At 32.6% G+C, this 17,577-nt stretch overlaps 2 protein-coding genes and 2 non-coding genes across 4 annotated transcripts; 2 read left to right on the forward strand and 2 right to left on the reverse strand.

Annotated features, from left to right (window-relative positions):
* The first annotated feature begins 1,084 nt into the window (after positions 1 to 1,084).
* Positions 1,085 to 2,400, forward strand: LOC139882765 (uncharacterized). Its single transcript, XM_071867042.1, has 2 exons — positions 1,085 to 1,773; positions 2,181 to 2,400. Exons 1-2 carry the CDS (start codon positions 1,085 to 1,087, stop codon positions 2,398 to 2,400), a joined length of 909 nt encoding a protein of 302 aa, XP_071723143.1.
* Positions 2,401 to 10,670: 8,270 nt separating this feature from the next.
* LOC139882770 (small nucleolar RNA snoR27) lies at positions 10,671 to 10,766 on the reverse strand. The gene has a single exon (XR_011771810.1). It is a non-coding gene; the product is annotated as a small nucleolar RNA snoR27 (small nucleolar RNA).
* A 46-nt stretch (positions 10,767 to 10,812) lies between these two features.
* On the reverse strand, positions 10,813 to 10,903 carry LOC139882769 (small nucleolar RNA snoR26). Its single transcript, XR_011771809.1, has one exon. It is a non-coding gene; the product is annotated as a small nucleolar RNA snoR26 (small nucleolar RNA).
* A 2,327-nt stretch (positions 10,904 to 13,230) lies between these two features.
* Positions 13,231 to 16,837, forward strand: LOC139882757 (probable purple acid phosphatase 20). Its single transcript, XM_071867034.1, is given in 7 exon segments — positions 13,231 to 13,341; positions 14,847 to 15,138; positions 15,596 to 15,934; positions 15,937 to 16,104; positions 16,107 to 16,168; positions 16,287 to 16,375; positions 16,654 to 16,837. Coding segments are annotated over 6 exon segments (1,104 nt in total). The 5' UTR covers positions 13,231 to 13,341; positions 14,847 to 14,876.
* The last annotated feature ends 740 nt before the right edge of the window (positions 16,838 to 17,577 follow it).

The raw sequence follows: 17,577 nt of genomic DNA on the forward strand, positions 1-17,577 counted from the left end.
TGTGGCGGTTGCCGGTGATCGTTGTCGGTTCGACGATGGGTTGGAAAGAATGTTGAAGATGCTCAGCGGCAGAGAGTCTTTTAACGATTATACAAAGCATGTCTCCCCTGAAGTCGTGCCTACTGAGTTCACTTGTTGGCAAATGACTCTCCGAACAGCACGTTCAATGTCTCAATATGGGAATTATTTACAAAAATAAACAGAAAACATAAACTGTAAATAAAATTATTGATGTCTGCGGACAATGTAAACAAAAATAAGAAGATCGAATTCTGTGTTTACGATTATGAGGGAAGAACAAAGTCGAAAACATAGTTTTCGACTATGCAATTAAACATACTATTTAATTATTTCACCCATTTACAAAAGTGCTTTCAAGTTTTGACAAAATAATAAAATAGTCCCTTCATTATGAATTCTGTCTTACGTAACCAATTAATCGATTTAAAACAAAAAATACTAATATCTAAAGGCATGATAGAAATTTATGAAGACAATATACAATATTTTCAAGGATTAATAAAAGCACATCATAGGATGAAAACAATACATTACGCAGGCTATCTTATAGATCAATATGAACATACTAGACGAAAATTAAAAGAGGAGAAAGAATATCTGAAAACTTTAGAAACGCTAAAAGTACAATTGGAAACTACGTAATGGCAATAACATCAGATATTACAAAAATAAAAGAAGATTTAAAAGACATTTAAAACGAATTAAATGAAAAACTAAATAATTTAGAATATATGATAATAGAAAATAAGAAAACCATTGAAGAATCGTTTTCCGTAATAAATGAATATATAAATCAACAAAAATCAAAAGATATATATCAAGAAATTAATGAATCAAAAAATTGTCTTAAAAATATCAAAGATCTATTAGAAAATCAGAATGATAAAATCTTTCAGGAAGAGGGAGATATTATAGAAAAATTAAACGAAGAATTATACAAATTTGAAAAACTAAATTCAGAAAAAGGAAAATCTATAATTCAATACCCGAATATCCAACAAGAAATCATTATCACAAAACCCAAAAGAATAATTACTCTAGGATTACCTCGTAGAATAGTATAATGGAACAAGAAAATATATCGGACCAAATATCAGAAGTAAGGCAACTTCTATCCCAACTAAAAATTATTGAAGAAGAAAAAGAAACTTATGAGCATAAAAATTACAATATAGATGATGATAAAGAAGAAGTAGTATATGGGTACGAATCAGAAGATGATTTACCATTTAGAATGAAACTAGAGGAAATTCCAGAATCAACTTCAGGTCATAAAAGAAGAAGAGAATTTTATCATAATGATTATATGAATGAAAAAGGATATACTAAACAAAATGACAAATGGAAAAAATTTCCTGACGAATATACACCATCAATTAAAACTAATATAGATATTCTAAATCTAGACTGTGTTCAAAATAAAGAAGAGGCTTTAACTCTTTGGATGAATAATACAGGATTATTAATTCAACTAGAAAAAATATTTCAAAATTTTAATCCTAATCTAGTATGGACCTTTGTTACTTACAAAGTGACAGGATCTGTAAAAAACTATTTACAAACTCTATCACAAGCACAAATAGATATCTTACTAAGAGAAAAAACAATAAATTCAGAAGTTTTCTTCACATTAGTAGATACCATAAATAGAGAATTCCTAGGAAAAGATGATGTAGATAAGAAAAAAGCAACTGAAGCTGCTGAAGCAGAAAAAGCTTTATGGCATCTTAACAACATACAAATTTGCAATATGTGTGATTTAGAACCCTATACATGTGAATTTCAAAAATATTATTATAAATTACCTGCAGAATCTAGAGAGACTCACAAAGAAACTTACTTAAATAAATTACCATGGCCACTTAATAAAGCCATAAAAGACATATTTATGTCAGAAGTAGCAAATAATAAAATAGCTAATACCTTAGGAGGAGTCATTGAGGTAACTCAAAACTATATAGCCGAGCAGGACCAGGTAATTATGGATGTAATAAAGAAAAAAGGAAAATTATAAAGAAATATAGATGGAGAAAATTTCCAAAAAATAAATATAAAAAACTCAATTATAAGAAAAATAACTTTAGGAAAAGAAAGTTTTTTAAAAGAAGATTACCATATAAAAAAGAAAAATATTGTCCTGAAAATAAGAAAACATGTAGATGCTGGCTCTGTAATGAAGAAGGCCATTATGCAAACAAATGTCCCAATAAGAAGAAGACTGAAAATAAAGAAAAACTAAAAATCTTAAATATAGCAATAGAAAACTGTCTAGAACCAATAGAAGATTCAGATTCCGAAATAGAAGAAATATATGAATTACTATCTGATAGTAGTCAACCTAATAGTTCGGAAGAAGAATATTCATCTTCAGATGAATAAACCCAATCCGAATTGTACATTTATAGAAATAAAATACAAAGAAAAGTCTTACGATGCATATATTGATACAGGAGCAACCTTATGTTTTGCTTCGGCAAAAATCCCATTTCAATGGAATAAACTTCAAAAACCATTAGTTATATCAATAGCAGATGGTAGTAAACATCTCATTTGGAAAGCATCATTCTTTAATAAAATAAAAATAAGAAATTATACATTTATAGTACCATCAATATACCAACAAGAATCAGGATTATCTATAATAATAGGAAACAATTTCCTAAAACTATATCAACCATTTTGCCAGTACCTACATCATATAGAACTAACTACACCATCTTATAAAAATCAGAAAAGTACAGTTATAAAAATACCGATACTAGTAAAATTAAATAAGCTACAAATTACTCAAAAACTTAAGGTTATTAACGAAAGACTTGGTATACCAGATGATTTACAAAAAGATATAGAAAATTTATTAGAAGATGTATGTAGTGATAATCCATTAGATCAAAATAAAAATAATAACCAAGAGTTAATAGAAATAAGATTGAAAGATCCTAATCAAGAAATCAATGTAGAAAATAAAATCCCATATTCTAAGATTGATGTTGAAGAATTCACAAAAGAATGTGCTGAACTACTAGAAAGAGGAATACTAGAAGAATCTACTAGTAGGCATGCCGCACCCGCATTTTATGTAGAAAATCATAATGAAATAAAACGAGGAAAAAAGAAGAATGGTAATCAACTATACAAAAATGAATGAAGCAACAATAGGAGATGCTTATAAATTACCTAGAAAAGATTATATACTTCAAAAGATTAAAGGAAGTCATTGGTTTAGTACTTTAGATGCTAAATCAGGATTTTGGCAATTAAGGTTACATGAAAACACTAAACCATTAACAGCCTTTACATGTCCTCCCCATAAACACTATCAATGGACAGTTTTACCATTCGGATTAAAACAAGCACCAGGAATTTATCAAAGATTCATGGATAAAATCCTAAAAGGATTAGAAGACTTCTGCTTAGTATATATTGATGATATATTAATCTATACAAGTAATACACTAGAAGACCATTACCAAAAACTAAAAATAGTCCTAGAAAAAGTAAAAGAAAAAGGTCTAGTTTTAAGTAAAAAGAAAGCAGTAATTGCTAAAAATGAAATAGACTATTTAGGATTAACCATATCAGGAAATGGAGAGTTAAAATTACAAGATAATGTAATAAAGAAATTAAATAACTTCCCTTCAAAAATTGAAGATAGAAAACAATTACAAAGATTTTTAGGATCTTTAAATTACATTTCTGATCAAGACTTTTTTAAGTCTCTAGCAAAAGAGCGAAAACATTTACAAAAGAAATTAAGTACAAAAGTCCCATGGACTTGGGATGTTTGTGATACTAATACTATTGACAAGCTGAAAAATGCTTGCAAAGATCTTCCAAAATTATACAATCCGCAAAGTGATGATAATCTGATTGTGGAAACAGACGCCTCTCAAGAAACTTGGGCTGGCTGTATGAAAGCAAAACTAAATATACAGACTAAAAAGTCAGAAAATAAACAAGTCGAAAGACTATGCAAATATATATCAGGAACTTTCTCAGAAGCTGAGCAAAGATATCCTATTCATGAGAAAGAGACACTTGCTTGTCTCAAAACAATGAGAAAATGGAGAATTGAACTTCTTCCCAAAGAGTTTGAACTCCGTACTGATAGTAAATACCTTACAGGATTCATAAAATATAGAATTCGAAGCAACTTCAATCAAGAAAAATTAATTCGGTGGCAGCTAGAGCTACGTCAATTCCCGGCAGTCATAAAATACATAAAATCAGAAAACAACGTCATAGCAGATACTTTGACAAGAGAATGGAGGAAATCGTCAAAGGAATGATGGATCAGATAACTATCATTAGAAAATAAATTGAAGAACGACAAAAGAAAATAGCTCAACTTGAAGCAGCCATAATTCAACTTGGAGGAAAAATCCAACCATCAGAGTCAACTAGCAAAAGCGTGGTGGACCCAGTATCAACAAAAACAACAACAACAATTGGATCTTCATCCAAGCAGGACTCAGCAATTATTCCCCCAACACTATAATATGATACTACAAAGTCATCCCAGACGAAATACTATACAATACTGAATGGCCCTATGAAAGGAGTTTATGATCATTGGCACAAGGTTTCTCACTGGTCAGTCCAATATTCAACATAAGTCATTCCCAACTAGAGAAGAGGCCCAAAAAGCCTATGAGGAGTATCAAGCCCAGGAAAAAATTCCCCACTATAAATCCAAACTTCTTTCCCCATCATCATCCTCAAATATTCCCCAAAGAAGGCTTACCACCATAGGAAAAATTCCATCATTAATCTCTAGTATACCTACTAGAGAAGAAAAAGCCAGAGCCAAACAACTATCCCCACTAACATTTAATGAGTGTTATTCAATGCTCATCAACTATACAGAAAAAGAAATGAGTAACCAATATTTCTACCCAGTAGCCAGGATAAATTCTAGCCCAAAAGCTATTTTTATCCCGGGAGCAAATCCAATGACCGTATACAGATTTTTTGTCCATGGACTAATAGACACTATCTATCTAGATAACACCACGGAGCTTTCGGAATGCACCCCTAAACTAGTCCAAACTGTTAGGAATTACATAGACAATATGGCAAAAAATAGAAGAATATACGTAAAAATATATAGTTCTTTCCCTGTATTTGATGAAGGAAGAGCTATCGTTCCAAGTTACGCAGCAATAGAATTAGGAATCTCTAATGGAAATTATCCGCCTAGAGAGGATAAATTCTGTTAGGAATTAACTAATATCGAAGAATTAAATGGAAGATATCTAGCAGGAATGCTAAGAGAAACTTCAAGAATAGGAGGAAACAGTCATCGCTTCATCAATTACAAATCAGAAAATATAATCATATACTCAAAATTCAGCAAGAAGATAACTGATGAAGGAATAATAGCCATACAAAATTTCGAGGAACCATTTAATAACTTCTCGGGACCACTAGAAAAATTACCACAAAAGACAAGAGAAGTAATTTGCATGCTTTTCAAAGGCAATGAAGACAAAGAATCAACAGGAACAGCAAGCACAATAATAGAAGAAGATGAAGACAAGAAATTTCCACCACTTAGCAAAAAGGAGAATCCAATGCCATCCACCAGCTAAGCAAGATGTAGACACCATTGTCTTCTTGCAATAAGTGAGTATGTAACGTAAGCCCTTATGTAAATTTTTAAGGGCACCAATAATGTAACATATAATGTAATATTTAGGGGTATTAAGTGGAATATAGTCCACTTTCTGTGCGTATAAATATGTACCCTCTGGTTCACTTAGGACTCAGAGTTTTCTGAAGTGAAATAAAATTCTCCTTTGTTGATAACAAAGCAAACGTTTTGATTTCCCGTTTGTAGGAAGTCTGTTCTACTATCAAATACTCAAACATCATATAAAAATACTACAACCAATCACAAAAAACATCAAGCAATCTATCATCAAGGCATCAAGAAATATCACCAGCAAAAGCGCTCGCAAAAACATTCACAAGAGCTTCAGGTATGGATTCACCAACAAATACACTTAATTTATATTTGGATTCACCTATAGATTCAATTGATGCATCTTTATTAGAAAATCTTAGTACTAGAGAATTATTTGCTTTACAAAATGAAACAAATCAAAAAATAATTCAATTACAAGAAATAATTGCTGATTATAAACAGCAAATAGACAGAAGAAGAATCAAAGAAATAGAAATATCATTCAGAAGAATACTACCTTCTGAATTAGCAAGAGAAATATCAACTAGATATGAAACAGATCTATCTTCATTAATAGATAATTCATACAAAAAGATAGAAGAAAATATGGATGTATTAACACATATTGAAATACAATTAGAATATCTTTATGAAACTAATATGTATTATGACACTGAAGAATTAGAAGTAGATTGGTCAGACCAATCTATTTAAATCAAACGTCTGTATTTTTATCTTATTAATAAAAATTTATTTATTAACCAACCTTTCGATCTTTTAATCCGCGTGCTAAATTTTGGTATCAGAGCCAGAAGATGAGTTATATTCACAACATAGCACAGGGAATATATGTTATGAAATTAGAGAAAAACAGCCCAGATCTAAATTGGTTAATAGATTACTGCGAAGAATATATAGAAAGGTGTTTTAACGACCTTAGAATTATTATAGAATTAGATAATGAAAATATTAGAGCTTTAAATATTTTACGATCAGAACTATCACGTAAAATTGATCTCTACTGCATTATGCTAGAACAGCTCAGACTTTACAATAGTTAAAAATGGAAAAAGAAATAGCTTCAACATCATCGTCAATCAATACTATAGACTATTTAGATCTACAAGAAGAAAAAGGTTCCTTCAAAAGAGATATTCTAGTTAATAAAAATATAATTAAAAGAATTAAAAAAGAAGAATTAAACTTAAAAGAAGGACAAGATATAAAAAATTCATTAAGAAATCTTTTAAGTAGAAAAAATATTCTCTACTTTGGAAAAATTACTGCAGAATATCCTATAGAAATTTCAACCACAACTGGAGAAACTAGTATACCTATTATAAGTGGTAGTGAAATTAAAGAAAAAATTGATAAATTAAAAATAAAACAAGAAGAAAAAGATAAAATAGGTTATATTCACATATCGACTGTTCAGATCCTAATAAAATCAACATTCATGGAAGGAATAAATTCACCAATAAGGTTAGCAATTTGTGATGACAGAATTCAGGATCCTCGAGATAGAATAATAGGAATAGTTAATGGAAACTTAGCTTATACAAAATTAAAATTTAATGTATCACTACAATTAGGAATACCTCTCTGTACAGAAAATTTAGATAGATCATTAATAATAGCATATAAATTTTATAGAGATAATCTAATGGCAAAAGAAGACTATCCATTCACAATAACTTATGAAATAGGATATGCTTTGTCTAATAGTCATCATAGTATACAATTTAAAGACAAAGATAAAATTTATTTAGAAGATCTATTTGGTGTAACTGCAAAAATAGGAACAATAAAAACAACACCAATAAGTTCTGTACCTAGAATAGATAATACATTAACAAAAGAACGAATATTTTGTAGGCCAAGTATGAGACTAATCAAAGATAATACTAAATATATATCAGACGAGGAACCATCAACCTCTAAAAATAATGATATACAGAAAGAATTATATAAATTAAATAATCATTTCTTAACAATAGAATCTAAATTAGAAAAAACATTGTAAGGACTAAACTATAAATTTATAAAATTTATAAGGACCAAAATATATTAACAAATAAAAACGAAAAAACATAAAAACATATGGGTCCCATGAAAAAGGAAAATCGAAAACTATGATTTCGATATCCTTATTTTATGTTTACCTTCTGTTTTCAAACCACATGACTGTAGTCCACCCCTCAATATGGAGGAAACGAGAATTGTATATGGAGAGACTTGAATCATCCTAGTGTGTTGACTCGGGATGATGTTAACAACATATGTATTAATGTTGATTTCTTCAATCACTAAAACAACAACTACTTATAATTACTTCCCAACCGAACCCATGCGTCCTTTCAAGTCCTCGTATTCCCTGGCGATCCTTGCCTCTAGTATTTCTTCCAACTCCTTCACAGATCCCATCCTCCACTCAAGTAAGATCCAACCTTTCTTCCTCAATTTGTCCTCATCGCTCTTTCCATCAGCATAAAGAACTTCGTTTCGGTAAAAGTTTGTGATGTTTAGCAATGCCTCACAGAGAGCCTTTTTCGTCTCGGCCATTGCTTCCATCACGAGCTTCCTCTCCTTTTCAACTTTCACATCTTGGAAGTTGATTTCATCGCTTATCTTTTTTGCTTCTTCATTAGTATCTTTCAATTTTTCTTTAATGCCTTCCATTATTTTCACACGCTCTCCATCTCTTTCCGTTCACTATATATTTGGCGAGCACCTGAGCCTACGTGGACGCGGCAGCTTATATGACCCTATGCCCACACGTCATCAATAAAACTACGTCATTCTACCTTTGTTTTTTTTTCTTCATACTCCTACTTCTTCATATACTTTTAAACTGACGGGCTTGTTAGGTATAGTTGAGATAATTTCGAGTTTCACTCGAGTTAGTTTTCATAATTCGATTTCAGGGCCAAGTCAATTTTGACTAAACCTGAACTAACTACAAAAGGCCCTCGGAATAGTTTCTTTCGACCCCTCAGCAAACCCCATGATGTTAGCTTTTGTCATTTTCTATCAATGCAAATTAGGTGATTGTGCCTAATGATAAATTGCAATTCTATTTTAAATTTCTTTGTGAACCCATCACGATATAATTAATTTATATTTTTCTATTTCGTTTACTTTACTTCATCAAACTCTACCTTACTCAGTACTCAGTTACTCTAATTACCATAGCAAAGTATTATTATAGTATAAATTTACCTAAATATCTTTTCTGATAGTTGTAAATAAAAAAAGGGGATACTTTGTAGATGATTCTAAATCTCTCAGTCTAATCCTTCTTAAAACAAAGCACAAAAAGAAAGAAAGCATTGTTAATTTCCTAGAATTCCTTAATCATTGTTTAGAATGAAATTAATGTTCCACATACAATCAATTCTTACATTAGTACCAACAAGAACACGAAAACAAGAGCATTAAGGGTGCGTTTGTTACGCGGGACGAGACTAAACAGGACAATATGGGACTGGACAGAATTGAATAGGATTGGAGAATTTTTTGTTTCGTTCTATGTTTGGTATATAATGAACAGGACAAGGCTGAACATAAGTATAAGTACCATTATATCCCTATATAATGATTTAAGTTACAATTACCCCCATTTCATCTGTTCCATTAGGTAGATTAAAAAGGAAAAATATAAGGACATGTTTGACAAACAAAAATATTTTGAGGCCTAAAACATAATTTCATTGAAGTTATCTCACTGCCCTCGTCAATCTTTTCAATACAGATCGTTCCGATTCCGACAATCTCCCCAGACCACCATCGAGTTGTGCGTCGTCGCCACCTCACCTCTTGTTGAAATCTGTGTGTATGTGAAAAAGAGAAGAAGATGAACAATGGTGGTGAAAATTAGGGATTGTATTTTGAAAAGAGGAGTGATGTTGGACAAAGGAAGAAGAGAATGAAAGAGCAAAACGGTGCCCTTTTTGCTAATCTTCTCTACGTCTCTACGTTGGGCCAAAAGCTCGCCTAAGCCCATTTGGGCTTCGTCTTCACTCTGTCGGCCCATCACATCTTTTCGACACCTTTCTTCTACCAAAAACTTCACATCACACTTTGCTTCAACTACTCTAAGTATGGACACAGCCATTCTAAGCATGATTAAGATGGGATGACAATCACAAGACATATCTAAGCATGGACATAACCACTCAAGCATGGTTGAGATGAGATTACAATTAAAAGACATAGTATGGACATAAAATATTTTTAATATTTATTTTATTTTAAATAAATCTCCATTACACCACAACTTGTAATATAAATAGCTGGAGATAAAAAATGTAATTTCTTAAATCAAGTTAATACAAAATCGAGTTTTTCTCGTAATTTCTTAAATCAAGTTAATACAAAATCGAGTTTTTCTCTCAACGATTTCAATCTCATTATGATATCAGAGTCAATTGAGAGATTTCAAATTTTAGTTCTCGATCTCCGTGCGCAACCAAGTTGAGTGGTGTTCTCTTCTCCGCCGCCTCTTCTTACAAAGAGATTGATGTCACTCGACGCCGCCACGCCACCTCAGATCTGACCACAACGCCGTCAATTCTTCCAAATCGACTACACCGCTCCACGCCATCTCAGATTTGAACATCTTCTGTTGGATGTCGACCAGCGCCGCCGTTTCTCTTCGTCGAGATTCCTCTTCGTCCGTTCGATACCTCCACGACACCGCTCATATTGACTCAACCACTTCACCGCTCCTCCCAAGCATCGCACGAAAACAAGCGAGACAAAGAAGAGAGTTGTCCCAATGAACATTATTTTGTTCCGCTCCCAAGCATCGCTCGACACCGCTCTTAATGCTGATATCGAAGGACACGCTAATCCAATGTATTATATTTTACATTATAGAGTTGTCCCAATGAACATTATTTTGTTCCGGCCAATTAACACCAAAGACAAAAAAGTTTGTTCTGTTATAGAACGTCCCCATAATAATGGATCTCAGTTATGTATAGATTATCTTCAATTCCATAATTGTGGAAGTTTTCAGATAGATAACGCAGATTATAATTAACATCATCGATCCAACCCTAAATTCAGAAATTTAATATATATATATAAAAAAAAAACAGAGCGAGCGATCTCAGAGATTAAACCCCATATATTTCTTCATTTGATTATCAAAGTGCAAGGATAACGGTTGGATTATCTCATCATCGATGCTCATATAAAACCCAGAAAATTGTTTCATATGCACAAACAAACAATCTCAAATCCCCCAAAAAAACAAAGCTTAAGAATTTGATTCAAAAAAACCCAAATCTGGAATCAAACGAGAAAGAAATTTAACAATGGACAACGTTAAATACCAAAAAATTACAATTAATGATACAGAGTGTTCGATAACAAATCGAAGTAGAGAGAAGAGAGGCTATGAATAAGAGAAGATCGATGGAAGAAGGGGAGGCTTTAAAGACAGTTTCTTCGGTTCTAGGGTTTTACTTACACCTTTTTTCCAATTGAACCGGTCTAATCAGCCGACTCGAAATTGATATTTTAAAAATTGGATGATCGACCGCCATATGATTAAAATGTGAGGCCCACTAGCCCAGTTTGAAAAATCAATTACTACTAAATGGGTTTCTTACTTCAGCCGTATCAAAAAAGTCAACTGTTCAACATAAATAGACCAACAAGAACATAAGACAAGCCCAAATTAGAAAAAGTTGACTTTGGAATTCTTTTTCTGGTACGTATTCTCTTTCAGAGTATCTGACAGATATGCTTTTTTTCATGGAATTTAATTGCTATAAATACTTTTTTTTTTAAATAATGATAATTAAGCAATCGCTTAATTAAGCTTATATATGTGTACATACATTTTTATTTAATTAGTGTGCTAATTGCTTGACGTATACGAGATTAGAAGTATAGAACTCTACTTAATTTCACCGCCGAGAAGAATAATGCGATTGTGATTCGAATCTTCTACTTAATTTATTAATTTTCTGATGTTTAATACCATTACCATACCTTATTGTTCAGCATAAGAAATTAATTAAAAGTACAATACATCATACATATTGAGTATAAATGTATTATCACGCTACTTATTTGTTAAAAGACCACTCAAAGGAAAAAAAGAAGAAGTGAATTTAGCTTGCAAGTTAAATGAATTTAAGCTCGTCACATGAATTTACATGTTTCTAGTGATGGGAAAGACGTTCAATACAAGTTTCTAACTTGCCCAACTTCTATGGTTTTATTAGCCATGTAGGCTCATAAACCGTGGAAATTCACATGAAATAAGTTAGAAAATCAATTTCAAAGATTACTGGAGAGAAACAATAGGATCCAAGCAAAAAACATTCAAAATGTCCGAATCGTGAGGTCCGCTTTAGTAACATTCAAAATTTTCACCATTACACATTAAGATTCACCCACCCGATTGGTGATCATTCCCTCCTCCATTCGTGAGTCTAGAAGTTCGATTCATGTAGTCGGCACAATTATTATGTAATAAAAAATAAATAAAAAATGATCAGTGTTTACAGTAAATTACATAAAATGAGGACATGGAACACGTAAAACAACTTATCAAAATAGCAAAATCATGAATACCTCGTAAAGCCTAGGTAATCATGTAAATTAAGTACTTAATCTCCGAAAAATAAGTACTCCACTTATTTAGTTTCTTTACTAAGCAAGATTTCAATAGTATTGATGGATGTTGTCATCTACGGATATTAGATATTACAAGAAAGATAAGCTTATTCCCATAAAAAATTATGTATACAAAGTTTTACGTTGTATTTTAGATATAATATTATTATTGATCGCGTAAATTTTAACATATTTATATATTGATGTAATCGTCGAATTCACACGTAGATCGTGGATTTTGTATTGAAAATCATGTAAGAGAACAGGGACTGAAAAGGAAAAACCGTGTCCGACATGGAACGCAACAAAAAAGGTCAGTTCTCACGCCAACGGTGTTTGTTTGCAAACAAAATTAAATTTCAGCCGAAGAAAATGACATTTTAATTCACAGCTGGAAAAAAATAAATTCCCTAATTTAAATACCTCAGAAAATACTTTGTAACGTTCATACACGTGTAACCTAATTACATCCTCCACGTGGCAGATTCATCCACAGCCATTTTCGCATGCATCACTACTGAGGATGCCGTGAACTTGGATCGTTACCTTTTTTGTTTCACACACGCAAGTAATTAGTTAGAAACACATAATAATGATTTAATTTAACAAATTAACAAATTCCTTATATAAACTTCATACGAGGAAACAAAAAATTAAATAAAAATAAATTAAGGAAATCATCATTTTCTAATATTTTCCTTTTGGGGTTTCGAATATATATTTATTTCAGAATCAAGACGGATTCTAATCCTTCTTCTTCTCTTCTCCGATTCTCTGTATATATATATTTCAGATACAGTATTTGAGAAGCCATTGTTATAATTATAATTATTTTTCTTAAATCACCGAAAATGGAGTTACGAGTAGTACTGCCGTTTTGCGTACTAATTGCCGTCGTTTTCGGGTTATTTGTTGAGGTTTCTTCGTACGATCGGCCTCCTCCTCGGAAAAACATCTTCGTTTCTTTATCAGAAGATCGTGGCTCCACTTCTCCTCAACAGGTGCAATTAATATACATATAGTATTATTCATTAATTAATAGTAGTATATATATATTTAATTAATTTTGTTTTTTGTTTAGTATAAGTCCATTTCTATCTATTTCAGTTCAAAGAATTGTTAACGTTTGGTATAATTTCCGATTTCCGTGAAGCGAACATAAAGTTTTTTGTTTGAGAGTTTTGCATGATTAATAATTCCTGGATTTGTCAAATGGTCCGACATTTACTTATTTAGGAGGTTGTGGGTTTGACCCTAAAAAACGAACATTAGGAATTTTATGGTAGAATTAGGAGCCGGGTCGGTTTTTATCCCCAGCCGGCCGAGCACTGTAGGATTTTGAGATTTTAGATTATTTTTTTCCCAGTAAATGAATAAGGTTTTCTGGGGAAGATAGGTTGAGTGAGAAGCAAGAAATTACCTAGTAAGTAAATTTTAGAGTACTGGGTTACGACTAACAACGAATTAGATTACCAATAATAAATCAAAGTAAATTTAAGTTGATCGGCTTATTATCTACTATTTTAATTCTTCTAAATATCTTTAGTCTTACGTGCTACCAACCAATTATTGGCTCTATATAATATCTTGGTCACTTCCTAGGACTTTAAATGGAGTAACATCGTGACTAGATAGGACAACATCTAAAATAAGTCATCGAACTTAGGACTAACTCGTGATGATTGAGCCCCTCTAACCTGAATTTATAGACTAGTCAATTCTGGTATACGTAATTTGTATTGCAATATAGCATCATGTGACAAACTGGGATCAATGTCTCATTCGTGAAATTGACAGTGTTAGTAAAATATCACCATCTGTTTAGACATTAAGTATGGTTACGAATCGAATTGCCATAAAGTATAGCCTATTAAGTCGATGTTTTGGTTGCTATACACATTATGGGGTAGTTGTATGTTTTTTCTCAGACCGTAAAAAGTCATTCGTTGTGTATTTTGATTGTGTTCTACCTTAACACCCTCAAAAGACGTCGGTTTTAATAAAAATATCAAAAAAATACACCTCAAATGGAACAAGCCAGAGCATACTCTAAAAACACAATAAACACTTTGAAAAGCCTAGAAAACGTGTGGCCTAATAATAAGACATTTCTTCCATCCAAGACACATTGAATCGATTAAAGAGAGAAGGGAGGAGCGGAATTTTTGTGTGTAGCTTGTATTAGGAATTAGGAAAAAGAAAAAAAAAAAAAAAAAAAAAAACCTACAAAACTAATTTGTTAGGCTTTTTAGACTGATTGTCTTAATTTAGTTCAATGTCATGATCTGTATTTGCATTCTAACTTTGCGTATGTATGTGAATACACACGCTATAATACTATATACATGTTACAAAGTGTTTCTTCTAGCAGCACGCATACATACGAACTGGTTTTTTTAACAGAATCGGTCGACATGCTGATTTGGGTCGGTCCGTTCCGGTCCAGAGTAGCCAGCCCAATTTAAACCATCCAATTTTAATTCATAAGTGTTTCTAAATTTAACAGGTACATATATCTGTAGTGGGAGAAGACAAAATGAGAGTAACATGGATTACGGAAGACCCAGCTCCAGCAACAATAGTGTACGGAACATCTCCGGGGTTAAATAGTCTTTCAGCAACTGGGTCCACATCTTCGTACAAATACACTACTTATAAATCTGGAGAAATTCATGACGTAGTCATCGGTCCACTCAAACCGAACAGTATCTATTATTATCGATGCGGTTCAGATCCTTCGACCGAATTTTCCTTCAAAACTCCACCTTCAAATTTTCCTATCAAATTCGCTGTTGTAGGTCAGTATACAAACATATACAGTATATATAAATTATATATATAGACTTGCTCATAGTCTGGTTCGAATCCTGAACCGAATCAAACCTGACCAAGCCAAAATTAGATTGGCCAACCCTAGTCGGTTCAACAAACCGAACAAAAACAGGTTACATCAAGGGTTATGGTCGGTTTATTAATTTAGAGCGTTGAACCGGTCCTAAACCGGAGATAAACTGTATGCACGGTTCAAAATTCATATTAATTGGAACCGTGGTTCATTGAACCGATCCAGAACACTAGGAATCGATTCATGACTAGGTCATTGAAAATATGACTCTGAACCGTTGGTTCATTGAACCGGAACCAGCCCGTGAGGAGGATCATTATGTTGATGAATTCTGATCCAAACTTGAATTGGTCCAATAATTTATTTGATCCGGTTCGTTAAATTTAATTCGGTTCAATTTGTTCCTGCAGGGGATCTAGGACAAACGGGTTGGACAAAGTCAACATTAGACCACATTTCAAAATCAAATTACGACATGTTACTTCTTCCAGGGGATTTATCATATGCTGATTTCTTCCAACCATTATGGGATTCGTTCGGTCGGCTGGTCGAGCCGTTATCGAGTCAAAGACCATGGATGGTAACACAAGGCAATCACGAAGTAGAGAAGATTCCATTAATCCATTCTAATTCTTTCACTGCCTATAATGCCAGATGGCACATGCCTTTCGAAGAAAGTGGGTCCACTTCAAATCTATACTACTCTTTCAACGTCGCTGGTGTCCACGTCATCATGCTAGGCTCTTACACTGATTCGATCCTGGCTCGGACCAATACAGATGGTTGCAATCGGATTTGAGTAAGATCGATCGGACTAAGACGCCGTGGATTGTCGTGATTATACACACGCCATGGTACAATACTAACAAAGCTCATCAAGGCGAGTCCGAATCGGTCGATATGAAGGCGGCCATGGAAGGTTGCTCTATCAAGCTCGTGTCGATCTTGTGTTTGCTGGACACGTTCATGCATATGAACGATTTGTAAGTAGACATTTTCTTGATTTCTTTAGATTCAAATATTATTTTTCTTCTTAATTAATCGATTTTTCCTTAACTTAATATATATATATATATATATATATTCGGCGTGCCTGATCAGACTCGCGTTTACAATGGAAAATCAGACAATTGTGCTCCAGTCCATATCACTATTGGTGATGGTGGCAACCGTGAAGGTCTTGCTAGCAAGTAAGTTGGCCACCGATGATGGATTTAGACGTAAAATCTAGCTCGTATTATATATAAAATAATTTTGTTCTAACGTATATATTTTTATATTTTCATTAGTATTTTATTATTATTATGAATAAATATGTGTGTGATTTTAGGTTATACATAGATTCATCCTTATTACTTTCGTGTGACGTAACTTTCGAACTATTTTTTTTTTTAGCGTAGACAATTTTTTATAAATTCCGAGATACTGATCAGTAATTGAATTGATAATTCTTTGTTTGAATATATAGGTATCAAGATCCAAAACCAGATATATCAATTTTCAGGGAAGCAAGCTTTGGGCATGGGCAGCTTGAAATGATAAATGCAACTCATGCACTTTGGACATGGCATAGGAATGATGATGACGTGGCAGTTTCTGCTGACTCCATCTGGCTAACAAGCCTCTCATCAAACCCAGCTTGTAAATTATAACCGGAACTATTGTTTTTTCCATAGCTTATCAATTAGGTTTATGCATAATTTGAATGCCAGCCACAATTGGAAAAAAGAAAAAATATGTAATAAAGTTGTAATTGAACCACGCAAATTATTACATTGTGAATTGTTATTATGCTGAAATCGTCATGTAACTTGGTTTGTTTGTAATTTAAGTTTTGAATAAAAATTCTTGCATGGTAGATGATCAGTGGTACTTCAGTACTTAGATTCCCGAGAGCCTTTATTTAGTCGAATGTCGTTCCATATCGACCTTACCGACCTTACGTGAGTTAAGTCTCAACAACCCTTATTTAGGCGAATGTCTTTCTAATTGCTCAATTTTGTTTTCTCGAACATCAAAACGCATGAGTCAGCTGCGTTTCAGTTAAACTTATGTTGGGCCTGAGTACGTTTTGGGCTACATATATATTTCCCCATAAAGCATTATTTACTCTCCCATGTTGCTCACACCAGACTTTCTCGGTTTAATTAAAAAACTGGTTCCATTAATAGGTTTAATTAAAAAAATTAATTACTGACCTCATGTTCAATCTTTTATCATAAGGAATATTTCTCACATTTCAACGTGGTACGCATTTCCTGTGTTGCTAATATTTTAAAGGAAAGAAATAACATCTGACTTGGTTCTATATGCTCCCTAAAATTTGAACATTAATCCTTTCAATTCATAATTATGTTTTTTAATCATAGTGCATAATTTATCTGCTCTAAAA

Source organism: Rutidosis leptorrhynchoides, unplaced genomic scaffold (genome assembly GCF_046630445.1).
Source record: "Rutidosis leptorrhynchoides isolate AG116_Rl617_1_P2 unplaced genomic scaffold, CSIRO_AGI_Rlap_v1 contig306, whole genome shotgun sequence".
Lineage (NCBI taxonomy): Eukaryota > Viridiplantae > Streptophyta > Magnoliopsida > Asterales > Asteraceae > Rutidosis > Rutidosis leptorrhynchoides.

Coding starts and splice junctions, on each gene's coding strand:
- LOC139882765 (XM_071867042.1), top strand. CDS start 1,085: ATGGAACAAGAAAATATATCGGACCAAATATCAGAAGTAAGGCAACTT. Junction 1,774..2,180: donor AACATACAAATTTGCAATAT/GTGTGATTTAGA, acceptor GAAAACATGTAG/ATGCTGGCTCTGTAATGAAG.